Source organism: Eublepharis macularius, chromosome 10, assembly GCF_028583425.1.
Source record: "Eublepharis macularius isolate TG4126 chromosome 10, MPM_Emac_v1.0, whole genome shotgun sequence".
NCBI lineage: Eukaryota > Metazoa > Chordata > Lepidosauria > Squamata > Eublepharidae > Eublepharis > Eublepharis macularius.
The window spans coordinates 67799858-67827634 of NC_072799.1; the positions used below are offsets into that span (position 1 = coordinate 67799858).

Genomic DNA, 27777 nt, shown 5'->3' on the forward strand with positions numbered 1-27777 from the left:
ACGTTTCCCTTCACTTGAGCATCCTCATGTAATTTGTCTCATGTGGTTTAGCTCCCAGACATACACCAGCTCTTTTCTGTTTGTGTGACTACAACACACAGGGTGAAGCAGACTCTCACTCCCCCTGCCCACATATATATTTTTGCATTCACAATCAGCTCCATGAGCTGCTATTCAGGGACCCCATGAGGGGTCCCTGAAGCTGCTTATCCTTGCACATGTTGTTTGTCAGGCAGGGATGAGAAAAGCTTCCCCTGTGAAAATTCCGTGTTCAGGCTACACAAAGATCCCTGTTTTCCTTTCACTTAATCATCCCAGCATTGTGACTGGGGAGCTATGCTCCAGGCTGCACTTACTGTTTGCTTTGTGGCTTTCTGACTGGGGTCAAACCCTCTTCTTCCAACAACAAAAAATGCTGTGTATCCTCTGTGAAGGTGTGTCTTTCAGGTTTTTTTTTCTCTTGAAGAGGAAAAGGGATTCCCACCCCCCACTTGCTTTAAACTCAAATTGTCTTCAAATGAAATAAACGCATTTGGCCTTCTTTATCGCTCTGCTACACCCCAGTGCAAAAGTTTGTTAATGGCTCCGCAAGGATATTAACTAGCAATGCTCCCTCGTGGACAATGTTTCAAGACCCTCTGGAGTCACAAAAATGCATGACAGAGAGAGAGGAGAGAACGAGAAGAGCAAAATGAAAAGCAGGTTCTTCTTTTTCTCAGCTTATGTCACACAGCAATCCTGCCACCATACAACTGAAAGTCATTCCACTGACAGCAGCAGTCGCAGAGGCTGCAAGAACTGCACACGATTCCCAGGCAGCCACTGAAAGCAACACTGGCCTTAAAAATTCTCTGAGGTAAATGTTTTGTGAACTACAAAAGAATTCTCCTGAACCAAAATAAGAAATTAGTATGAGTCTAATAGCAATTTCTTTGTCCCGCTCTGCGCTTGAACTAAGTTACATAATGAGGAAGAAAGTGCCAAGTAATCCGCATACATGTGTTTGCTGTGATAGTCTTCAGGTAAGGCTTAGTGGCAAATACATTAACTTTTTTTAAAAAAAAGAGTGCTCCACCTGATTTCTTGCTTTGCATAGATTTGCAGGAAAAAATGTATCATACATGGCTTTCATAAACAATGCAAGTGTCCTTGCCATTTTGCACAGCCGTGTCTGTATGATTTGGTTCCGTGGGAGGCTCTGTGTCACAAACTGGATCAGGTACCTGCACTGGTGCTTGGACAATCTCTTCTTCCCTCTCTTCTTTAATTTCTAATTGGACACTGTCTTGTGACTGGTCATCCACACAGTCCTTTTTAGTTAACGGGTGGACAGACACCTTGATTGCAATCTTGAGCGGTGGTTCGTGCAGAGAAGATGCATCGGAGTCAGCAGTGGGGGAGTCCCTTCGCTTCAGAGCACTGGGTATCATGTACATCTCCTCTGGGTCAGTGGTCTCCTGTCCTACAGCTGAATGCCTGACAAAGTTATGCCCCTGTTCCTCGAGTCCCACCACCTCCATAATTTCTTCCATTATAGTTCTGCAGTTCATGATGAGAGGTGGCAGGGGGACACTCCTTGCCAGTTCCTCAATATAGCGGGCAAACTCCATGGTCTTGAACTGTGTTACTTTAGCAAGCTCAAGAGTTTTTGCTGAGGTGATGATCGGGATACGTTTTGCTATTTCAAAAGCTTTTTGCAATTTCTCTGCTCCTTCTGTCCGGAAGAATTCATTGATGGCTTTCTCAGTCTTCTTCAAGTGGCTGCTCATCATGCACAGCCGTGTAATGTTTAAAATCAAAACAACAGTAAAAGCCACAAGGCATACAATCATGTAGTAGAGCCCCATATCACCAGAGGTGAAGACAACTCTCAGAGTAACAGTGTTATTTACTTGGCCATAGATGTTAGATGCAACGCACGTGTATTTTCCTCGATCGTCAAATGATACACTAGTAATGTTTAGTTGGCCGTTGTCAAGAATCCATTTTCCTGCTGAAAAGAAGGCAGAAGTCATCAGTATAATGTGTTCATATTAACGGATAAAGGAAAATGGGTTTTGACAATAGTTAATCTGTATTTAGGGAGCCATACACTAGGGGCATTGAGGCTATCTGCAAAGCAAGGGTTCTAAATTTTTTATCCATAATAATCTATACTGTGGGAAATCATAGCTATCCATTTTTGTTTTAAAAGAATCAAAGTATGTTACTGGGAGACAGACTTAACCGTTGATGGGATGTGGCCAAAGCTTGCTACCGACTTGGGCTGCCATAAATTGTCCATGAAGTATTGCTTGATATAGTATAGCTGGTTGTGTTCCCAGGGAAAAAACACCCCCCCAAATCCTTCAGGTTGCCTAAATTGTGTATGCTGCAGTGCACAGCAAAAGAATAACCTTTAAGCATTATTTTAAATGCTTCAGGCTTGAAAAGAATTGAAAAGAAAACACTGTTTTTGTGCAAACAAGTAGAATGTAACAGCTTTGTAAAGCAAAAAGGGAAACCATTTATTCTTCTAATAGTTATCATGGACTCAGTGTATTTGTTGTTTACTTTTAACTCGTGTTTGTATGTATGTGTGAGACAGACAGACAGAGACAATGTTTGTGTCACTGGGTTAGGGTGATTGCTTAAATTTGTGATATACCAGAAAACATTATCCTGAATTGTGGCTCAGGGAAATGGCAAAAAACAAAATGTGTGCTTCCTTACAAGAGATGCAAGTGTCCACATCTATGACTTGGCTGTCACCAAAGACGGTTTTGAGGGTCAGGGCAAGTGTATGGATGCAGAATGTGTGAACAGGAAGAAAGAGGAATTCTAGACTAACACACCTCCCTTGCTTTCCACTTCAGGGATTCCATTGATCTCTGCCTAATCTGCCTGCTAAGCAGGGCTTTTCTCCCAGCAGAACAGCACAGAAAAGAAATGGTGGGACAGTATCATGGGTGGGCCGGCTGTGATTAGTGGTGTGTGCAAAGGTGCTTCCATGCACTGTTGATGGTTTGCCTATGTTACTGTCAGCCTCCACCATGAACATCACTATGCGGTGCACCGGGACGCCTGACCTTGATTCTGGGAAGCCATCAGGGACAGTGCAGGCTCTTGCTCTGTGGAAGGAGGGGGGTATACATCACCCTTGCTCCCTCTCAGTCCACTCACAGGCCTGCTCAACCTGACAGAGTCCTGGCTGCCTCCCCTTTCTCCTTGCCTTTCAAAGCCCCTGCCCTCCTCACCTCTTCTGGCCTTGCTCTTCCTCCTGTTCTTCATCTCTCTCACCCCTACTTCTTCCAGCTTCATTCTCTCCAAACTCCACCACACTCCTACACAACCCACCCACACCCTGTGAGTGGACTTCCCTTTTATCCATTCATCTCTTCCTTGTTCCACCTGTCAACCACGCCCCCCTCCTGCACTCTATCCACGGCCCTGGCCGCCTCAGGCAGTTGCACCTGGGCTTGCTCTGCTGGCTGATTGGGGCAGGTACTCCTATGCCTCCTTGGCTGGCTCCCAAGCTTTTCTTGCAGATTGCCTCAGGCAATTTCACCTGGGATTGTTTTGCTTCTGGTTCTGCTGGACCAGGCTACTGCCTTCTAGCTGACCTGCAGGCTGGGGCATGGCTCTGTGCTGCTTTGGCTGCCTCTTCTCCCGGTCTGGTAAGGCTGCTGGCTGATTGCCTTTGCTTCCTGTGTCTCTTCCCTTGGGTCTACTTCCCTTTGGGGGTCCTCACTCTCCCTGCCCGGCCCCCTGCCTTCCCACCAGAGGGTGGGGCTAGCTGGCTTCCACCTGCCTTGCCTGACTCTCTGAGGCTTGGGCGCTTCTTTGCCCTCCCGTGGCACGGATGCCTCCTTCCCCTCTTCTGTTGTTGGTTTGCTCTGATCCTGGGTGCCAGTTGGGGTGGCTGGGTGGCTGTCCCCCAACTGCCTCCCCTCTCCATCTCCCAGTAAGTCCGTTAGCTGAGCCTCAGACCCCGGACAGTTATAAATAGATACGTGCTGGAGTGTTTGAAAGAGAAAGAATATAGAAAATTGCTTTGGCCACAGTTTAGTGGACAGGTACTTAAAGTCAATGTAATCAGTAGGCTTAAGATCACCTCTGTCTCATTCAGATTTTCAAAGATGATAAGTTTTTATGTAAGCATTGGGGTAAGTTTTTAAAAAGTGGGGGAACAGACTTGAGGGTATTTCAGTAATCTCCCTCCATCTGCTGGAAGTTCAACATCAAAACCAGAGGTGGGGAAGCTGGATGAGGAGAGAATTGGAAAGTAGAGTGCATGAGCAAAGATGAAAGCCTGTCCTGCAGCGGTAAAAGCATTACTGCTCTCGGCACCCTTGCCTGCCCTGCATGATTATTCATAGGATCTAACATAATGACAGGTTCTTTGCTCGCCCTTTAAATTTAAGATCTGCAAATTGCAAGTCTTTTGAGCCCCAGAGCTCTGAATAATCCAGCAAAATCATTCAAGCTCCACCAGAATTGCTCAGAGTACAAATCACAAGTCTGTGCTGTGTGCCTCCCACACTGGTTCTGAAACTCCATTTTCCATAGTTCAGCCTGTTCCTTTCTTTGCCTTCGTATGGCAAATGTGTAAACACATTTCCGTTGTATGTATTTAGTTACAGGAAAAGCAGTTACAGAAAACAACATGCTGCTTGCCCAGCCAGCTGCATTTTTCATTGTTATGTAATAAAGTAAGTTGCTCAGGTTAGCTCTTAGTTAGAAACTTTGCATTTTGATAGAGCAAAACCATATTGTGTGATGTTCCATTTAAAGGGCCCAAATGAAAACTATTTGTGTCAAATCTCTGTAATAACCTTAATTTGTATTTTAATGATACAGGGACATGTACCACCCCCCGCCCCCAAAATATCTCCTCTGCCAGTCTCTTTTGGAAATCCATTTCAGGGATACCTACATGGTAATTGTTTTTGATTTGAATGGTAAATCTCATTCAAGAAATGTAATTAATATGAAGGCTTTGAATGGTGTAACTCTTGACTGTTTTTTTAAAAAAAATCCCGGAATGTTCTTCTCCTATGACCGTATTCATGATATCAACAGGTTTAGGAATTGTGACATCGTGGAACTCCAATGCTTTCTCTGAAGATCCTAATAAGGAGCCTCTGAGGCAAGAACTTTCAGTGGCCACCAGCAATAATAGCCCCACAGCCAGTCAACACCCTGTGGCCAGGCACAGCAATGGTGGTCATAGCAACAAATACACAGGCCAGAAGGCACCACTGCAAGACAGCAACATCAGTGCGTGTGGCCATCATACGAATGAAAGTAAGGCCCCCACAAGGCCAGATTCTTGTAGGAGGGAAAGGAAGGAGAAGGACATGGAGCCTGTCAGTGTGTATTTAAAGCTTGACAAGCCTGGGCTGAGGGTGATCTCCCTTGTGGCTCAAGCATAACCAGAATCAGCCATGGAAGGGAGGATCCTGGCTGTGTTAATCCCTTTGCACCTGGAGCTGAGCCCCTGGGCTTACTACACAGGGGTAGATCTCTGACGGGAAAAGCTGCAGCAAAACAGGGGGGAGGGGTGGATTTGGTTCCACCGTTTCCCACTCTTCGAAGACCCTCAAATCCCTAGACGAAATTAGACACAACAGGACAGTCACATTCTCTCTCCAAATCTTACCTCCATCCTTCTCTTCTGTCAGCAAATGGCCATTGGAGTTGTACCACTCATATTCTGGCCCAGGGCGACCTTGAATGTTGCAGTCCATCAAGGCACTGTAACCTTCTTTCACTATAATATGATCGACTCTGTAGATGACCACAGGCACAGATCCAGAGAACATGTCAGTGTGGTTTAAAGTGCTGTTTGTGACATCTTCAGCAGCTGTCAAAGCTGTTAGTAGATTGAAAAGGCATATGGTAGTCCAGTAGTACAAAAGGAGATGGTTGTTGAACATATTCATCTGGCTTCAGGATACTGCAGAGGTGAGTGAATACTGGGGGAGGAATTATCTATATTATATTTTCCTGAAGAAGCCACAGGAAATATTAGCCCTGATCCATGAAGGTTTAAAAACCAAGAAAATCCTAAAAAAGAACACAAGTATAATCAGTAAATGGAGGGGGCAGGAAGCAGAAACACAGCTCCTGTAAAGAAATAATTCCTGAAGCCACGCATATTTTCTTTCCTTCTTTTAACACTTTAGTTATTCATTTTAGTTCAGTAACACAGATACTGTTATGTTCAAATGAATGACTGTATCCGATTTAATTTGATGAAGGATATGTAAGATAATCATCTTTCATTTAATGTTTAAAAAATTATAAATGGAAAGGCATACCACTGACATTGCTGGTTCCGTTCTGCAGGACTTCTACAACCAGACTTTTTAAAAATCAATACAATAGCATGTGGGAGTAATGATCACTGCAAGGATAATTAATGTCTTTAACCAATCTAATTGTGCCAGCACACTTAAGCACATATGTGAAAGTTTCATGATTCTCTGAGGTGATTGAAATGCATTAATTTTTGCACACTTGACAAAATGTGCATAAAGTAGAACACTAAAGCACACTTCAATTTATGACAGCCTTTCAGCAGTCAATTACTTAGAGAAAAGCTTTCTACGGCAGACGCAATTAAGGCAATGGTTTTATTAGATCCAGAATACAGTTTAGCATCTGTTCCACTAAATGTGTGTGATCATGTGGCTTATATTCTTATTATAGAAACACAGCTGTAAGATGTTAACATAGTTAATGCCACTGACTCACCTATCATAACTCATAAAGAATAAGGTACTACCCTATCTGTTGCGTAAAGTAAAAGGTAACTAACGTGTTTGGCTGCATTAAGAAATGCTGAATTAAAATACACAAGTGTAGGAGGTAATAAAGAATGGGCCATAGCTTAGTGGCAGAGCACATGTGTAGTATGCAGAACATCTTTGGTTCAATTGTTGGCATCACCAGTTCAAAAGATCTTGGCTAATGGAGGTGAAAAACACCTTTACTTGACTGAAACTATACAGAGCTTTGTCCAGTCATAGTAAGCAATACTGGTGGACAGTCAACAGACAGCTTTGTTATAGTGCTGTTTTATCCAGCTCTAAGTATTGTGGTGAAACAGTTTTAGGTGGGCTGATGTTGTATCTGCACTATACTTTGTTGGGACTCATATCCAGCCTTATATATTGCCACAAGCAGCCGTCAAATATTAAAAAGCCTTGCTTTGAAAACACAGGTGTGTCAGTGAGTTCACAAAGACGTATATGCCATCCAGCTATAACTGTTCTTTTTCAATTCAAAAGATTTGAGCAAGAGCTATGCTTTTTGTTGTTGTTGTTGCTATCAAGGGATAGGTTGGCTCTATTCACTGCCCAGATGTCCAACGGTCATGCTACAATATTTTATTCTGGGTAATGCGAAAACACACAACCAGGTTTCAATGGCAAAAAGATACTGATAACCGCCCCCCTCCCCCCCGCTTCACGGGGATTGAATCTGCTGGTTAATTTCCAGTTTAGTGCTCCAGGTTAAGCTAATATGGTCCAAACCAATTAATTTAATGAATTCAACCTGTCTTACAAACCACAGAGGAACCTTTTTACCGGATTGAATGTCTCAACAGAGTATAGGAACAATATTGTACTATGCTTATCCATTCTCTCCTCCCAATCACTGCATCAGGTCATTCCAACCCTGGCCGCCATTGTCTTCCTAGTCTGTCTCTCAGCTGCACATACTGTCCATGGTACTGTCCTAGCAATTAAGTTCCTTGAAGTGAAAGACCCAGAAGGAAAAGCTAGTCTCACTTCATGCCGTGGGCACTACTCGTTGGGAATTGTTATACGGGGATCCACAAAAGTCCTCTGGAGGAACATGCTTCCAGCTTCCCCTTCTTAATCTATTTGTCTTCTAATCATGTGCTTCCAAAAACAGAGACCAGGACATCAGCAGTATGCGGATCAGCACGGAGACAATAAGAAGCTGGTGATGGAGACTCGTGTTGGATTACGGTGGCAGGGGAGAAAGAGCTTAATTTCAAACTAAAAAAAATCTCGTATGTATGTTCTTTATGCTAGGTCATACTTCAGGTACATACTGGAAAACTATCCATCTATAACCTCTTTTAAAATAGCTGTAATTTATACTTGACACATTTTATCAGACCTTTGAACAAGACAGAACATGTTGTCAACCAGGGACACTACTGTTGGGCATCCCAAAAATGCACCATAAATAGGATATATTTTATTTTAGGAAGACAAGACTAATCATACATGACTAAGCTAGAGGCTTAGTTGTAATTCCACTCCTGATATTCTTAGGCTACATTTCAAAGTATCTTTTCAGAAACAGATCGGTTTGATATAAATTAGAAATAATTGCTCTTTGTAGCCCCCAGAAACGTATGAGGGTAGTACTCTTAATTCATAGGAGGGAGGGGAGGGAGAGAATACTCTTTGCATTTTAATTTGCTGTCTAATTTATCAAACACATTTTACGGAATGGATGATAAAATATTTTTGAAGAATTCCAGTAATATTTTACATTTCAGGTCCAGTAGCACCTTAAAGACAGTGCTACTGGATCTGAGTCTTGCTCTTTTACTACAAACAAGGCTACCCACCTGAAACTATTTTAAATTTGTTTCTAAGGTACATGGCGATTGAAAGTGAAAACAGGATATAAAATAAATAGAAAGCAGCACTGAGTTGAACTGTTCTATCTGCCACAACACATGACATTCCTCAAAGTATCCATCTGGCACAAGCTCAGTTAATTTAACTACAAGTGTAAAAGATTTAGAAAAGGACCACATTTGTGCGAGTTTAAGTTACACGCAAAATTTCCTCTGGACACTGAAGCTCCTTGGGTAACCTTGAGCAAGGAAGCCTACTTTGCGGAGTGGTTGTGAGGATAAATGGGTTGTGTGTCCTGAAAATGCTATCGGTATGGTGGTTAATCATACAATGCATATTTTAAAGTATTATTTACACACAATGAAGATTACAATCTGAGACTGTGTACAAGCAACATTTTTTCAGAGACCCCAAAGTGATATGACAGAGCCATCATGGTCTGGGGTACACGTTTATTTGCTCTTTCTTGCTGAATGGTCAGACTGCAAGTTTTTTGTTGGGCTCCAACTGTTTTCCCTAATCCAAACAGAAAACAACGGGTACCCATGGTAATATTAATCAGAACACCTTCAATTTTATGTAGTTTGGTGTACTGGTTAAGAGCATAAGGACTCCAATCTGGAGAATCGGGTTTGATGCCTCACTCCTCTGCTTGAAGTCGACTTGGTGACATTGGGTCAGTCACAGCTTCTTTGAGCTCTCTCAGACCCACCCACTTCACAGGGTGATTGTCATGAGAATAGTAACAACACCCTTTGTAAACAGCTCTGAGTGGGTGTTAAGTTGTCCTGAAGGACGGTATGTAAATTGAATGTTATTATTTTTATTAAATTTATTATCTAAATACCAGCTAAGATTGCCTTATTTCTCAGCTGTTGAAATAGTAAGGGACAAAACAGTAAGCTACTGAGTCCTCCACTGTTTACTGTGAAATTAGTAACACCTATCAAGAGGGTTTTTTTTCACAGTAATTAATAGCTTTCAAATTTCATTCATTTCCTGATTTCAGAATTTTTTTTGGTGTTGTGTGTATTAGAAAAATTTATTGGGAGAAGTACTGAAGAATGAGGCTAAGGTAAAAAAAATTACCTGAGTCAGTGCTCTCCCCCCCCTCCCTTTGCACTGCATCCTGCCAGATTGTCTGCTGAAAGTGTTTCTAAACAGAGTCATGTCTGTGCTTGGACTGAGGGCCAATTAATAGGTTACTGAGGGGGGTCTGGTAGCTGGGGAGAAAAACCCTCTTTTTCTACAGTCAGTCCCCACACTGCCTTGGCTATGTATGGGTGCTCCGACCATGTGGGGTTGCTCTGATTGTGCCAGCTTCCTAGAAGCACTGCCCCACCCCACCCCGTTACCCGCTTGCAATAGACCACTAATAAAGATATGAAAAGGAATGATTGGACTGTCCGTATATTATGGAGCCAATGTGAAACTTAACCACTGGAAGTAAGGTTTTGGTAGCTACTACAATACCTCAGAAACCCTGAATGACACTTCCCTTTCTCTCTTTTGAATCTGGATAAATGCAACGTAGACAACCAGGACACACACTGGTTACAACTAATTTGGTAAAACATCTGCTTATTTTCTGTTTTTCTTAAGACTATCTCATTTTTAATATGCAACCTCAACTGGGCACAGGCATTTGTTGACTTTACTTTGCTCTTCACAGATAAGCAGTTGTTTTCTCTTTGCTCCTCACAGATAAGCAGCATGGTAAAAAAAAAAAATTAACTAACTGAAAGAGAACTTGGGGAAAAAAAGATCCCCCCCCCCCAGTGGCTTCACACAGAATGCACACAAGGATTGGATTCTGCATTTCCGTAACATGCAAGTATACTTAATGCTCTGAACAGACAAAGCTACCTTATACTGAGTCAGATTTCTGACCTACTAAATCAATATTGTCTACTGGCAGGAGCTCTCCAGACTCTCAGGAAAAGGGCTTAGCACTGGCCATGTTTTTTTAAAGACACCAATGTTGCAACACTGCTGTTTAAAAAAAGTTTCAGAAAGAACCTGGACCAGTTGCTGTTCAACCAATCAGGCCACATGGGGATAAAGGGGAAGGTGAAAGGTAGGGCGAGGGCCAGGCCTCAAACCCAAGAAAGCATTCTGTATTTGAAAAATCCCCCAGTTTGACTTCACTGAAAAAAAAAATCAAGGTATGTACACAGGAAGAAAAGCCGGGGAAAGACTGATTCTGTGGCAGATACAGCCTTTCTCCAGGCAAAATGCAAAAAAGTCTGGGAAGCACTTTGGAGATTGAATCAGGAGGATATTTTGACCATGTGTGCAGAACTCTGGAGAGAAATCGATGCCGTATGGGGGCCAGAACTGATGGAACAGCTCCATGCGAAAGAGAGGTTGGTGTACTACACAGCCAAAACAAAGTAGTTAACGTAACCTTGTATAATTACAGCAGTAGGCACACAACAAATGCGTGTACACACATGCACGTACACATATACACCCTTTAATTATCTTTTCATGATATTTGAAGCGAATGCATTTGCATAAAAGATGACTGCACATGTCCTGTGGATTTTAAATTAGGAAAACATCCAAACATCAAAATTTAGTGATGCACTACAGTGGGTTCAAAAGTTCACTGGAAATTTGCCAGCTGATGGGTGTGAATTGTCCAGGCTCACGGAGAGGGATCAATAATAACAGTTCACTTTCATTACAGGCTGTCAGTGTCCAGCTTTTGGCAGCTTCTGTATGAATGAACAGTAGTCCTTCATTTTCTGCATTTTATTTTTGGATAGCCTCCACTTTCATATTTACTAGATCAACCAGAAGCACAGGGTTCTAATGCAAAGCTTGGTATCAGAATATTTATGACAGTACACCACATTATTTCATCTAAAAGATTCCCCCTTTCTTTCCCACTGTCTTTGCCCGAAAGGTGGAGGGAACCCGACAGTCACTCTACATGTTACTTCTTTTACGGGTTCTGCACAGAGCCAACCCATGTTCTGTGCAGAAACACATCGCCTCGGGGACTGACTTCTGTTAAAAAAAAAACACAGCATGGAAATGGACACTGAAAGCTGCCGCCAGGGAGAGGAAAGCTCCTGCCTTTCTTCCAAGCTTCCCCCCCCCCCCCATGCAAAAGTAGTGCAGGGGAGTTTCCCCCTTTCTGCTGCCGCACGTGCACACAGTACCACCACTTGGGAGTCCTTCCTCCATGGAGAAAGGACTCCCGCCTCCCCCCCCCCAAGTCATTTTCCAAAATAGCAAATGGGGGAAGGGTCTCTGTTTTTGCTGTTCTATGTGGAGTATCCTGTGCATGTGGAGCAGTAAAAAGAGGGAAATACCCTCCCTCTGCAATTTTGATACAGGGAAATGGCTTGAGGTGGAAGGCAAGAGCTCTTCCTTCCCTTACAGTGGTGTTCTTAGGCCATTTGACCTCTCCTTTATTTTTCAACAACTCATTTTACATTCCAGTCCAGAGAAGACTCTCAAGAAACAATGTTTGAATAGAAATACATACAAACATTATGAGCTGGACAGATTTGTATAATGAATGAGGTAATCCTGAATGCTGGTGACATCACTAGACAGGAAAGCCAGTGTGTCACAGTAGTTAGATACTAGACGAAGTTCAGGAAGCAGTTCAAATCCCTACTCGGCCATGAAGCTCAGTGGGTGACCCATGAGCCAGTGACTCGTTCTGAATCTGACCTACTTTACACCATTATTGTGAGAATAAGCAAAGGAGGTAGAGCTCAGGATGCTGCTCTGAGTTCTGTGGACAAAGGATAACATGCACAAAATGGAGGAGCTGTGGCTCAGTGGTAGAGCGTCTGCTCGGCCTGTGGAAGGTCCCAGGTTCAATCTTCAGATAAAAGGATAACATGATCTCGCTTGAGTCCCAGGAAAGCTTCTGCCAGACCTTGATGTACCAATGGCCTAATTCAGTATAAGACAGCTGCACGTGCATATGATCAAGTAAACATAAACTGGTCACAGGCACTATTCTATAAGTATTCATGACACTTACATATGGCAACTCTAGAAGCATAGGATCAGGGCTTTTTTTTCTGGGAAAAGAGATGGTGGAACTCAGGACCGCACAATGGCGTCACTTTGGGTCAGCTGGAACAAGGGGGGAGTTTTTTAAAGTTTAAATCGCCCTTGGCGAAAATGGTCACATGGCTGGTGGCCCCGCCCCCTGATCTCCAGACAGAGGGGAGTTTAGGTTGCCCTCTGCGTCGCTCCAGCTGTATTTTAATATTTTGTACCCGCCAATTTTAATTGTTTTGATATGTTTTAATGTTTTTATAATGTTTTTACTGCTTTAAGCTGTTGTTGAACCGCCCTGAGCCCGTCTGACGGGGAGGGCGGTCTAGAAATGTGATTAAATAAATAAATAAATAAATAAATAAAATGTGGACACAACAGAGTCTACAAATATATATAGCACACTGTCAAATTATCTTATTAAAAATAGCATATAATGAACCACAGCTAATTAATAACTTGTTACCAGAGAAACCAATTTCCGTGGGCAACTAAAACTACTAGTGTAGGTTTCCACAAAAACTCCCTTCTAGGGTCCCAATCAAACATTCTCAGAGAAAATGGCACATTTTAAGCCTTACAAAACTGGAATAGTGAGGGGATAGCCTGAACTTTCTCCAGAAGCTCATTCCAAAGTACTGGGTTCACCACTGGAAAAGTCCTGTACAGAGTTGCTACTATTTGAACCTCCTTTGACTTGTGAAGGCCTGCAGTGCTAAATTTTGAGAACAGGAGACCTTAATTCAAAGCCCATGCTGCACGGATTCAGAAAACTAATTGAGGCTGCTTCTACATGGAAGTTTTGCTCTGAAGAAGCATGCAACTGCAGCAGGGTTGGTTTTTTAAAAAAAATATATCCACAAGACATCATCCCCAAATTATCCACTATCTAGATTCCTCCTTGCATTGCTTCAATCGTTCCCAAAGTGGGTTTGATACAATCTTTTTGGAAAGTTCATTGCTGAAATAGGTTTGCATACCATGTGGACAGGAAGGTGCACATTTTTGTACTTAAAAAAAAAAGGAATTGCCATATTGCTATAGCATTATATTGATACAACAACTGTGAATTTTTTAAGCCTCAAAAAACCCTTTGGTAGCCAGTCGGGACTCGGAGTAGGGACTGAAGTAAGGAAAGTGCAAGGGAAGGGGAAACTGCCCTCTGGATGCTCTGTTGTACCTGTGAATGCCCTTGCAAATTCCTTTGCATTTGCAGTATCAGTGAGAACTCCACCAAGAATCACTGACTCATGGACACAACCTAATCCAGAAGATATCGTCTTAATTCTCTTATTAAAGGCAGCAGTTTGGAAAAGTATACTTTCATGATTATCAACTAAGTGCCTGTGCAGACATTACTTTAATAGCAGGGGTGGTAGATTCAAGGAACACATCTTTGATTCTCCACAGAAGTTATGATGCTCCAGATACTTGTACAAAAATATTACCCACAGTCAGATCTGTATGCTAGAAAACTCCCTTACAGGTCATGGATCCGACCATGTGCCTTTTGGACGTTACATTTTTAGTAGGGATTCAGAAGCACATTGATTCCCACATGTGCACTAGCCACTATTAATGTAACATCTAAACTGGCTAAGAAGCTCACTTTTAAAAAGAAGCAATGTTCTTCAACAATGATATGAACTGTACAGGGCTTTTTTTCTGGGAAAAGAGGTGGTGGAACTCAGTGGGTTGCTCTCGGAGAAAATTATCACATGGCTGGTGGCCCTGTCCCCTGATCTCGGGACAGAGGGGAGTTTAGATTGCCCCTCAGCGGCACAGAGGGCAATCTAAGCTCCCCTCTGTCTGGAGATCAGGGGGTGGGGCCACCAGCCATGTGACCATTTTCAAAAGGTTCCGGAACTCTGTTCCACCGTGTTCCAGCTGAAAAAAAAGCCCTGGTACTGTATGATACTGATGTAACAGATTTTGTCAATTAAATGTAGTTGTATGCCTTTTAATGAATACTTTTCTGCTGATAAAATCGGAATTACACAGAAACAACAGTGTGCCGCTAAGGTGAAAGGATGTTGTTAAAAAATGTATGAAAGTCTTATTTTTAAGTTCATTTAGCCTCTTGCTTGGTTTGATTGAATGTACCCTTTACAAGGCTAGTGACTGCTAAAGCTACATATATCATCTGGATTTATTTAGCAGTTGTGTTTATTTATGAGCGCAGGCAAGACATTGGGTACACAAAGCTATTATTCCAGAAACAGCTGGATCTTTTTACTATGTATTTGCTTAACTCATTACACAAATACACCAGGCTATGGTTCTGAGTGCAGCTGCTTTTTCAGTGTAGCAAACAGGTGCGTGGACACACAAACACACACAACGCAAGCTCAAATCTCTGGTATTGTAAGGAATAAAGCTGGGAGGGAGGATGAGGAGGAGAGAGATGAAATTGGATTTATCCACCTAAGTTATCCATTATCTACTTTCTTGCAATTTGCCTCACAGTGCTGTTTGTTTCTTGTTCTTGATGCATACACAAAGCTATACCATTTGAGCAATAGGGCAAATAATCTTTTTGGAGAAGCACCCCTTTGTGATCTGAAACCTTCTTATCCTAATCCCCAATATGTGAGGACTCTTGCAAATGGTGCCTGGTTCGATGCTTTTCCATCTGCTTTTACTCCATGAGCTTCAGGGTCCAGAACTATGAAGTATACAGGTTTTTCAGTGTGCTATGTGAACTGGCTACGAGCAAGAAGAAAACCAAGTTCTGTGCACTTGTACTTTTATGTTCTGAAGTGATGCCCTAACCAAGTGATAGGCAAGTCCAGCACAGCTGAATTCAAAATGTGTGTGTGTGCTGTCAAGTCACAATCGACTCATGGTGACCCCAGCAATGGGCATCCAATGCAAGTGAGAAGCAGAGGTGGTTTCCCAATGCCTTCCTCTGCAGAGTCTTTTTTGGTGGTCTCCCATCCAAGTACTTAGCTTCCAAGATCTGATGAGATTGGGCTATACCATGCCGCTTTCCCTCCCCAATTCAAAACAGGCTCAAGGAAAAGGTTGTTTTTTCCAAATCCTTTTCTGAGCCTATTTGGCCGTGCCACTTCCAGTGTTGTCTTTGAGAACACATCACTCTCTAATTTTCCAATTCTCTCTTACAAATTACCTGGTAGTGGTGGTGGCAGAAAGCAATGGGGAAGGCTTGTGATAGTGCTTCAATTTACCCTTTGGTGCAGTTAGTGCAGTGATCCAACACTGAGGAACTATGGGAAATGTAGGCTCCTGATTCCATGGTTATATTTCCAGGGGTTCCTCAAGACTGGGATGAGTCTTGCAAAACAGTGTTCTAGGTATTAGGAACTATGGAAATCATAGTTTCTATAAGTTTCTTGCATGTGGCCTAACATGGTTCTCACTGTAAGGCCTCCCTGTCACAACCACTGTCACTTAGAAAGGAAAGGGGATGGATTGGGTCACTGTTGTGGTATGCCCACTACAACTCAGGTGCAAATGTCAGTTGGATTATTTGACTGATTTGTAAAGGGCTCAAGTCCATTCATTCAATTCCCGCCTTTTCCCCCAATGGGGATACACAGGGGCTTACATTCTTTTCTCCTTTTTATCCTTACAACAACTTTGTAAGGGAGGTTAGGCTAAGAGTGAGTAACTGTCACAAGAAGAATAGGGATTCAAACCTGCCCCTGATCTTAGTCTGTCAGTCTGACCACTACACTACACTGGCTCTCAAGTTGGCAGATATATTTGCCTTTCTGAACTTCCACATTATGAACCGTGGTTCCATCACTGTCTTCAACTGTGATGCAACTTATGTGTATTTATGACTGAGGTCTAGATGTATAATGATCAAGCTTTCCAGTTGGTGAATAAAACAGCCTTTAAGGAACTTACACATTATAAAATATCAGTTTCTTTTACGAGAGTGTTACTGTCAAAGATAGTGTTAAATATCCTCAGGGCTCATTTTGAGGGGGAACGCACAGGAATGCAGTTCCCCAAAGAGGTCACGTCAGGTGGCCCTGCCCACCTGACTCTCGGCCACTTTGAGCCCGTTTCGGCCTGGATTGGGGCTGAAACAGCCCGGATTGGGCCTCTGATGGGTGGTGGATCATTCTCCCGCTCATCAGCAGCCCAATCCTGACCATTTTGGGCCCCCTTTCAGTCATTTTCAGCCCCTTTTGCCATTCTGGGCCCAATTTCGGCCCTGAATGGCCAGGATTGGGTCCAAAACAGCCAAAATAGGTGATGGCAGGGGGTGTGGCATATGCAAATCAGTTAAACTAATGACACACTTCCGGTGATGGCAAGAGGCATGGCATATGCTAATAAGTTCCTCCAGCTCTTTTTCTACGAAATATCCTTAAGCTTTATTGTTTTTTTACCAACATATTTGTATTTTCCATAAGAAATAATATTTTGACTAAAGGCTGTAACAATCAAAACAAGGAGGCAGTCAGAATGAAGGAAAACTGCAGAAGGGCACAACAAAATTAATGAAGTTTGCAAAAGGATACAGCAACTCTTACCAGTCTGGCAAGATCAGAGCCAGGACGGAGTAGCAATATTGGTCAAACTGACATGTCCTACAATCTGTAACTGTATCAAAAGACGACTTTACGACTTCATTTCAGAGAATGTTGCCAAACCTTATATGATTAGGCATCCTGGCTATTGGTTACAATCCTAAAAGGTCATCAGGCTGGGCTTCAAGAATCCCTTTTGATTGCACCAAACCTGATGGTTTTATTACTAGGTTGAAGTCTTCCAGTTGGATCTAAGCTTAGTTTTTCCACTAACGGAAACAACTTCTGTCCTTAGAATGGAAATTTCTTGCATGTTCCCTCCTGCTGGAACCCACTGATATCCACAAAATGCTGTTCCTGGGCGGGGGTGGGGGGGCATCTTAGGAACAGCACAAGGGGAGAACTAGGGGTCTGCAAGGAGGAAGGGTAGGGTGAATTGGGGTAAATTACCCCTCCCATTCCATTGGCAGAAAATTTACACTGACTGAACTTTTCAGTATATGGAAGGATAGATCTAAATAAGTAAGATTCAAATATTTAAAAGTATGAAAATAAAAACGTAAAGACTAAAGAGTTCCAACTAGTTCAGTGCTGTTTCTAGAACTAGACAGCTAGATGCTTCGGGGAAGCTCACAAACAGGACATGGAAGCAACAATCCTCTCCTACTGTTTGTCCCCCAGCAACTGGAATCCAGAAGTTCTAGTATTACGGGAAAATATAAATTCTTTATAGCCATTTTCTCCACATTTTGCATATTTTTATGATACCTGTATCGTGTCAGCCCTTAGCCATTTTTTTCTCAAATAAAAAGCCCTACATACTTTAGTCATTCCTCTTAATGAAAGTGCTCTAATCCCTTAGTCATTTTCAAGTGTCCTTTTCTGTACATTTTAAAGTGCTCTACATTATCCTTTTTGAGCTGGGGGAAATAGAATTGCATATAGTATTCTAAACGTGATTCCACTATAGATTTATTTCTTTCCTAAAACTCTCTTAGATTTCAAAGTGGCTGCACACTGAATCAGTGTTTTCAATGAGATACCCCCCACCACAACTACTGCATATCTAATCAGTGTACATTTAGGATATTATGTACCAGCATACATCATCATACACTTAAAGTGAATTTCATTTGCTATTTTGTTGCCCACTCCCCAAATTTAGAAAGGACACTTTGGAGCACTTACCGGACAGCTTAGATTTTTACCACTGTAAATAATTTAGCATCATTTGCAGACTTAGTTATTTCATTTTATTTATTTATTGAAGCATTTATATCCCATGTCTCTGCCCAAAAAATTCAGTTTATTTATCCCCAATCTAGCCCATTACCATCTCCAGGCAGGGATTCAGACCATTTTACTTTACCCAGAAAAGGAATGTTAGTCCCAGGATGGCAGTTATTTTGATTTCTATCGTCAAGAGAGGATTTCTTCAAGATGGCCCTCACCAAATCCTTCTTCAAAGCTGTTGGGGACTGCTCCCCTTTGATAATGTGTTGACCACCTCTTGCACCCAATCAACGGACCCCGATCAACTGGCTTTAGTAAGGCAAGACTTAAACAAATAACTTGTTCACATCCTTGGACTACAGTGATTGACACCATTCAAGTAACTGTGATAGGACTGAGCACTGATAAAATTACCTTTGGAAAAAAAGTGATATTGTCTTCAAGTCACCTTGCAGACATGCCACTTCTCATCTCTGACTCCAAATCATTTATAAGTCAAACAGTATCCGACTTAATACAGATGCTTGGAGGATGTCCTAGAATCCCTCCATTGCCAAAGGGCCTGTTTCTCCCACTTCCCATTCTTTAACCAATTATCCATAAAAGAACCTATCCCATGCTTGCTGTTTACTCAGGAACCTTTGCGGAGGGATTTTGTCAATGGATTTTTGGAATGCCAATTGAAAAAATGTTTATCAAATTACCCCTGCCTATATGCCTATAAACTCTTGAAGAATTTGATAAGGTTAATGAGTTTGGCCATTATGTGAGTCTCATTATTGTGAGTCTTCATGCCGTTCCTAGTAAATGCTGAAGAAAGCATGAAGACAAACCATTATGATTAGACACTGCAGGGAGACAATCTTCAATGGCATTGTTGAAGAAGCCGTAACATGTGTTTTCAATGCTGCAAAGTTTTACTTGATATCCAAATATGCTTATAGATCCAGAGGAGTTAGCCGTGTTAGTCTGTAGTAGCAAAATCAAAAAGAGTCCAGTAGCACCTTTAAGACTAACCAATTTTATTGTAGCATAAGCTTTCGAGAATCAAGTTCTCTTCGTCTGACGAAGAGAACTTGATTCTCAAAAGCTTATGCTACAATAAAATTGGTTAGTCTTAAAGGTGCTACTGGACTCTTCCAAATATGCTTGTTGCCCTATTGTGACTGTGTAAGTCTGTTTCAGTACAAATGATACATTTTCTTTTGTTTATGACAGATTTGCATTCTAATTTCAATTTTTATTTTTTCCTGCCTCTCAGAAAAAAGTAAAGTAATATGTTAAGGTAGCACAGAGTGCAGCAGTTTGCAGCTCCCTCTCTCTCTCTCTCTCTCTCAAGAACTGGGGATATTTGCATGTTTGCTTCTAGAAAACGAAGGCATTTATACTCGTAAATTACACAAATATGCCAAATTATATGCTGAGTTATAAACGATGCATTTTATGTTGTTAAAGCAGTAAAATAAGTTTTAAGTTTGTCAGGAATATAAGTATTGCATATATCTCAGTTGTTCTCTAGAACTTCCACTCCTCTTCTCCCAAACCCCATTTTCTCCCCATGGCTTCAACATTTCTGGAAATCTTACATTTCTACTGAAGGTTGCTCCCAAGACTTTGGCTTAGGGTTGCCAGCTTCAAGTTGGGAAATTCCTGGAGATCTGGGGAGTGCAACCTGGAGAAAGTGGAGTTTGGGGAGGGAAAGGACTTTGGCATGGCATAATTCTATGTAGTCCACCCCTCAAAGTAGCCATTTTATCCAGGTGAACTGATCTCTGTGGCCTGTAGACCAGTTGTAATTCCGGGAGATCTCCAGGCACTGCCTGATAGCAAGAAAATTAAACTCTTTTGTACGTGGTCCTGTTCTTCTGCCTGGAGGCTGGCAACCCTACTTCGGCATCAGGTTGCAATGTGTGTTACCCATATTAACTAGTATGAAAACATTCTAATTATATGCAGGATGTGAATGTTTGCCCTGTTTTTCTCAATATTTATGCACCTATATATTCAAAATGCTTTATTCTACTTTGATTAAGAAGTGAAAATAATTTGCACACATTTCTGTAAATTTTATTGTTTTCTAGTTGTTTTTTGCACTAATATTAAGCTGCTAAGCTTTTGCTATAAACTCGCCATATGAATAATCAATGAAAACTATTTCATTATTTTGCATAGGCAAATACAGTACAATCTTTTACATCCAAGGGCTAAATAGTTTGGGGAAACTCCAACGTTTTTGGACAATGAGACCTTTGTACGCCAACATACTTTAATCCAGTCCCCTAACATAGTGGTTATTACACTGTAAACTGAATGGTTTTCAGCTCTTTTCTGCACTTACGCTGAAGTAGCTACAATGGGTTCTTCACAAGCAGGCCTTAATCAGGGTTAAAGCAGAACAAAATCACACTATTGGCTTATACAGCAGGAAAACTATATATGCCTATTCAGGGGTTTTTTCTGGGAAAATAGGTGGTGGAACTCTCAAGGGGGAAATGAGGAAGAAACACATGGGATTCTTTGAAATAATATTATTTTCACGCGCTATTGCTGAGTATTTTCAAGAGGTGCCGGAACTCCGTTCCACTGCCTTCCCGCTGAAAAAAAGCCCTGTGCCTATTGTTTTTTGTGGACTCCTAGTAAAGAGGTTGTAACTATTTCCCCTCTCCATTGCCGTGGCCTTCCCACAGCAAAAGACATCATTTCTGTAATCTGTCATCTAATCTGCCTTCTGATACTTTTGGAACTGTTTAGGGAATGAGCTGCTAGGTCAACTTGATAGGCTTTCAGATTTATCAGCTTTATTCTCACAGTTTTTCATGGGATTTTCATATAGTGATAATAGTTTACATTTTTTTGCTGTTTTCAGCACATAGATAGACAAAGAGGTGCTTCTTTTCATTCAAATGAGCTTTTATATTCCATTGGGTTGGATCCAACCAGCTTTTCTGCTGATGATAAAAGGAGGAAGGGTCCACTTTCACTAAGAAAAAAAGGGCTATGTTGGAGATCATGGGACATGCATGAACCGAAGTCATGTGGGAAGGGCGGCTGCAGTGAGGAGGGGAATTGGGTGAGATTTAAGTGGAAAAGCTGATAGGATCCAATTTATTGTGTAGATTTAATGGGAATGCACTGTTAGAATTATACTCCTCTCTATTCCTGCTCCCTTTTCTTTTAAGAATTACTAGTTTGGTTCATCAGTAAAATGCATCTTATACCCCTCCAAATTTTTGTCGTATGAAAACAGATACCCATACCTAATTAAACATAGGGATGGAATGGGTTATATGTAAGCTAGTTAGAAAGAGGCAGGGCAAACGGCTTTCACGGGATCCAGTGGTCGGCACATCTTCGTAAGGATTTTTTTGCAAACTTTAATTTTAACCAGCTTACTTTCTTACCTAGAAAACAAAGCTCACTACACAGTGTACATGGCTAACAACCATCTGATTTGCCTAACCATGGAGGCAGAAGCTGTAGATACTGCTAGGAATAGTGTGGGAGCTGGCAGCAAGTGCACTGGTCCTGCTAATGTTGTAAATAGTTCATCTGCCAGCTGAGTGGGAACATTTGGAAGAAGATGTTCTCTAGTAATCGGCGATAATAGCCATTTCTGCAATACTAAGGACGTGTTCCTGAGACTAAGCCACACTGAATAACTTTACTTCCGAATAGAATAGACTTGCTTAGGATTGCTCCCTGTATAACCTCCATGTATTTCCCTGATTATCATAAGTTGGGGAACAATAACAAGTGATGCTTATTTTGGGCTGGTCACTGTTAGAACTGGAGTACTGGGTTTGAGAACCCTTCGATCTAATCCAATAGAGGCAATTTTAGTCTCTTTATCCATCCAAAACTACATTGCCCCAGTATACATCAACAACTGAAACACATACTGAGAAAACAAGTAGTGTGCCCGCTATGTAAATAGATTTGGAAGACATGGCTTTGAGAAAGATATTGCTTAGAATTCAAGGATGTTTTGTATGAAATAAAAATGTTACCAAGCAAGTTATTGTCAAAAGAGGGATGTCTAATGCCGGCAATTCACCTACTGAAGGACACAGCCACATTACTGACAATCCTAAGGGCCCATTTCCAGGAGCCACTGAACAGACCTCAGTAGGATCCTGAGTAGACTTCTTTTGGACTCGTCTCCTAGAGTTTCATGTAAGAAATGTATATATGACAAATGTACTAGCAATGACACCATTCACTACTCTTGTCTTCTATTTCCTATTGAACATTCTTCATTGCAGACCTTGCATTTCATTTCCAAGCAAGTTAGAAATGTACCATGCAAGATTGTTAATGAAGATTGCATGTGCATGGCTCTTCCCTGTTTCTTAAGGCCATTTACAGCATCCAGATAAGCATCTCCTGGGGCTACTGCAATGAGAAACACTTTTAATTAAAAGTGCTGAAAGATAGCTGGCAGTTTAAACTGAATTCTGAGAACTTGCACAAAAGTCTCATTTGAGCAAATTATTTGCTTACAGTTACCTCTTCAGAACAATATATGACAAATTTAAACACAAAATTGAAATCATCCAGCTGGGAAATATCTAATTAAGATGAGAACTAAAAAACTCTTAAAAACAAAGAAGCAAGGAGAAAACTATGAAGATAAAATAGCCCTGCAAAGCCTCAACAGTGTTTTTGCCAGTCCATGCTGAAGAGGCTGATGTTGCAGCTGCATTTTAAACAAAAATAAAAATTGCCTCACATTAAGAATACACAATTACAAAACACACACACACACAATTTAAATGCAACAGGATGTAAAAGTTACTGCTTGCATTCTCTAAAAAAGTGACTGATGACCAATCTAAACTAAATGGTTACTATCAAGGTAACCTAAAAATGTCTATCAGATCACCCTCTGGCTAAAGTCTTGCTGATACTCTGAAGGAATATTAAAAGGTTATTGAGATAAAATTCATCCAAAGTTCTCTGGAGGTGGTTCAGTGAGAGGTGGGAACTTTTTTATTGTTCTGATGTTTTAGGTGCTTTTCATGGATTTAATTCTGGACCTAATTGCTCTTAGTGTGTTCTTTTAACTGTGGTATTAGAATGGTTGGTGGTTATATTGCTGATTCTATGCTTCAGAGAGGTTTTTTTTAAAACATTGTATTGTATTTGGATTGGGCTGAACTTTGGTGATTTGTAATTCTTGCCTTTTTTGAGCCTCATTAGACCCAAACAATTCCTCTCTAGTTTAGACTATAATCTTCCCCCATCCACTTACCCATTAATCTGACAGCTGTGGCAAATGCTGAGGTAGCAGAGGAGATGTTATTGAGAAAACACGCCCCCCCCACCCCGGTTCCTGGGAAGATGATAGACTGCTGCTATAGGGGCATCACAGGTACCAAAGAGCCTAGAAAATGAAGTTTTCTGAGGACGATCAGTATCATTTGTATGGACATCTGGTGCTCTGGAAACCACACGTCCTTGTTCACTGGCATTGGGATTGTGCCACAGAAATAGACCGACATGTCCAGGGAGGGAGGGAAACTTCCAAGGTGGTCTTTTTGTAGCTGTGAGTGACATCACTTGAGTTGGGCTTGGAATCAATCAAGTAATTTTCTGCTAAAAAATTCTTGGTTTGCTATGCCCTGTTCTGAATCAAACTGAGTTTGGGGAGATGTGCCCGTCACTAATAGAAAGTATGAGATTATGCCACCATCAAGCGCATGCAAAAAATACAGATAGTCATGGTTGTTCATTGGGGGCGGGAACAGTATAGTATAGTATTTATTAGGGTCAGCTAAAAAACACAAACCAGTGTTTTTCAGAGAACGCTAGATGTTAAGTGAAAAGAAAAGGGGGGGGGGCAGCATGGGGTAGGGAGATGCTGCTGGAAGAGAATGTGGTGGAAGCCCGCATTGCAATATGTCAGAGTTGGGAGATGGTGACTCAGGATGCTCTTTGCAGACTAATTAATCGTGCCCAGTGCAAAAGATTACAGCTTGCACCAAAGCACACAGGAACAAAGAAGAAATGGCCATTTCTGTTTGGAAATACAAAATTTAGCAACCATTCAAATCTCTCTCTGACACAACACATACAGCACATTTTCAGACCTTTTCCAGAGGTGGATGCTATTTGAAACTTCCTCCCAAGATAAGTTTGCCAGGCTCCTTAGCAGACAACTTTTAGGAGTGCGCCCCCTGCGCTCCCATCTTTAAGGTAGTTTAGTTTCTATAACAACAACAACATTCAATTTATATACCACCCTTCAGGACAACTTAATGCCCACTCAGATCGGTTTACAAAGTATGTTAGTATTATCCCCACAACAAACACCCTGTGAGGTGGGTGGGGCTGAGAGAGCTCCAGAGAGCTGTGACTGACCCAAGGTCACCCAGCTGGCTTCAAGCGGAAGAGTGGGGAATCAAACCCGGTTCTCCAGATTAGAGTCCTGCGCTCTTAACCACTACATCAGACTGGCTCTCCCAATATTTTAGTACCTAAACTATGTTTCAGGATTTGAAAGTCTGATTTTGAAGAAAACATGATTTAATATTAAAAATAAATGCAAGCTTCTTTAATGCAGTCTTGCCTAGTTTACTGAGCTGAAGAGCAGACAGCAGGAAATGAGAAGGCTGAGTTTATATACACATACTTGGATGTTGGTCCCATTGAATCCATTGGGTCTTATTTCTGTGTAACTAAACTATGCACAGGAATAGGCTGGAAGGAGTACACACCTCTGACTCTTATGCCTTCCTGCCTCCATTAGGGCATGTGGCAATATCTTCACCATCTGTGCCACTTGCAGCACTAATGCCTCTCATCATATATGGTAACCAAATTCAAAGCAGACAGGTTATGAGGTAACAATGGGAAAGGCATAAAACTGCACAAGAGTGTGCAATACTCTTCTGGGAGTGCCATCGCACCTGAGCCTGAGAGTTACCTTATCAGATGTTTTTAGACAATGCTTCTATGACCTTGTTATGCCACAGAGTTTTCCCCAAATGGAAATTAAATTGGCTGCCTCCCTGCCTTACAACCCCAAGGCCATGCACACATAAAATTTTGAAATTAAATACACTTCCAACACAGGCATAAAAAACGGTGAGTGGCACTGAGTCGTTTCCTCTTTTATTTCTGGCAAGTCGCCTGCCAAGGAGGATCAACTGAGCACCAACATCAGCACCAGCCCCGGTCTTCCAGTTCCAAAATTTTCTCCTCTGGCAGGCCCCCGTCCCTTGGAAAGAGTGGTCCTTGGGCTAAATGACAAGAAACCACCGGATCCGAAGCCACCTCAGGACAGCCAACTAAATACTTGGCCCTCACCAAACCCTTTACGTCTGTGATGGCGGGCCCTTTGCTGCTTGTGGAATATGATCCAGTAGTCCGTAGTAGCAAAATAGTAAAGAGTCCAGTGGCACCTTTAAGACTAACCAACTTTACTGCATCTGACGAAGAGAGCTGTGGTTCTCGAAAGCTTATGCTATAGTAAAGTTGGTTAGTCTTAAAGGTGCTATTGGACTATCTTGTGGAATATGGTTACTGAGGGGGGAAATCTGCACATGCTCAGGAGCTCTCTTTGAAAAACGACCCCACGAGGCCCCGCGCGCATGCCCTCTGCCACTGGGCGTCCCGCCGGAATACCACAGAAAGCCGGCATAAACTGCAGAGGAGCGACTTTGACCTTCCGCCGTCTCCGCATCCTCGAAGGGTGTCTCGGACTCGCTCCCACAAGTTGCCTCCAGCTGAACCGCCCTCTCGAAAGACCCCCTTCCCCTACCGCAGCCCGCCCGCTCCCCCTGCCAACCACCGTCCCGACGCGCTTCGCCCTCAGCGGCGCGAGTGCTCACAGAGGCGGCTTCGCTTCGCTTCGCCGGCTGCCTCCCGTCCGCTGCAGCCCTCCTCCTCCTCCTCCTCAGAGCATTCCTTTCCCCTTTGGCCGGCAGCTTCGGGGCGACGTTTGACGGGGGTGCGGGGGGGGGTGCGGCGAGGCTCGCCTGGACGGCGGGGACGGGGCAGCGTTCCGCACGCGCTCGCCCCTGCAAGCCGCAGCGCCGGCACCGCTTCGCTCCCTCGCGCAGGCAGGGCTCCCCGGCGCCCGCATGCAGAAGTAGGTCAGGGAGGCACTGCGCATGCTCGAGGCCGAGCCAGGCTGCCCTGCAAATGCGCTCGCTTGTCCTCAGCGCCTTTCCTTGCAGCCTTAGCCGAAGGTCACAGAACCCGGGGAGGGGGGGATCCGAAAGGTCTTCCCGGTGCAGTTTGCAGTGACGGGGGATTCCACAAACTGCTTAGGTGGGCAGAACGGATTTACCTGCCGGCGCCTGGGAAAGGGTGGGATGACGAGCGTCGCGGTGCAGTTTAGTTTCCATTCAGCAGAGGCGAGGTTTCGCCTTACGCACGAGCAGAGATTCGGTTTTGCCCCCCTTCCTTCAGACCTCTTGCCCCGATTGCGAACCGCTTGCCGAAACGTCGTGAATTACACCCATTGATTGTGAAGACTGTACCCAGCGTTGCCGAAGAGCTACTGCGGTTTGCTGGGATTTTTTCCCCACGCTGGGAGAAGGAGAGGGAGAATGCCAAAAGCACCAACCACATGACAGTAAAGTTTGGGGGAAATGCCTGTGCCTCACGAACCATTTCACCAAGCGGGTCTGCTCAGAATCCTCCAAGCTGTATTCAACGGGCTTCCTCTCAATCACCATGTAATTCCCTTATGCTTCTGTTCCAGGCCTTTTCATTACAGAATACCATTTCATGGCATATCTCCTATGCTGCTGCTTCACTTCCGGCAATCCCTTTCTGTCCATTTGAGTATGGCTTCTCTCACACTCTGTGCTAGATGCTCCATTCCACTGCAGCCACCGCCATCCAGTCTTATTCTGGGAACCGTTATTTCATTTCATGTGCCACAGTTGTGGCGCTATTTTAATCAGAACCAACAGGCCTATTCTTTTCTTAATAAGTGTAACCTAATAAACATTTTTCTCTGGGCTTTGTAATTACCCTTTAAGGATTGTTCTCCCTTAAGGACAGTAATTCCATTCTGGACATTGTCATTCCACTATATACATTAATCCTGTTTGCATGCTACAGTAAACACACATGTTTGTAAGAAACAGCTAACGGGCGTTCACTTTACAAATGAAATTGGGGACCAGTACCTGGATAACTATGACGTTTGTATCACATGCTCATCTATCTGTAGATGCGTTGAATGTAACACGCGAATTACAAAATGCCTGTGTAAAGAAAAATCAAGTGTACACTGTATGTGGATTATATACATTCACTGGAACTTGTGAATGGGGGGCTATTCTCAAAGCCCTAGGAAGCTGTATGAGACCAAATCATACAGGAACATTTTGACAGTGTGACTAATAAAATTTGATTTGAAATATCTGGTTGAAAGATATGTATGT

The 27777-nt window shown here is 42.6% G+C and overlaps 1 protein-coding gene across 2 annotated transcripts; it reads right to left on the reverse strand.

Moving 5' to 3' along the window:
- MFAP3L (microfibril associated protein 3 like) lies at positions 1 to 26284 on the reverse strand. 2 transcript variants are annotated; one of them, XM_054990118.1, is made up of 3 exons: positions 26209 to 26284; positions 5642 to 6048; positions 1 to 1990 (listed from the first exon to the last, which is right to left on the reverse strand). In XM_054990118.1, exons 2-3 carry the CDS (start codon positions 5922 to 5924, stop codon positions 1116 to 1118), a joined length of 1158 nt encoding a protein of 385 aa, XP_054846093.1. In that variant the 5' UTR covers positions 5925 to 6048; positions 26209 to 26284; the 3' UTR covers positions 1 to 1115. The 2 variants fall into 2 exon arrangements, with proteins under 2 accessions (XP_054846093.1, XP_054846092.1); XM_054990117.1 differs by having other exon boundaries at positions 1 to 1993.
- Positions 26285 to 27777: the final 1493 nt, after the last annotated feature.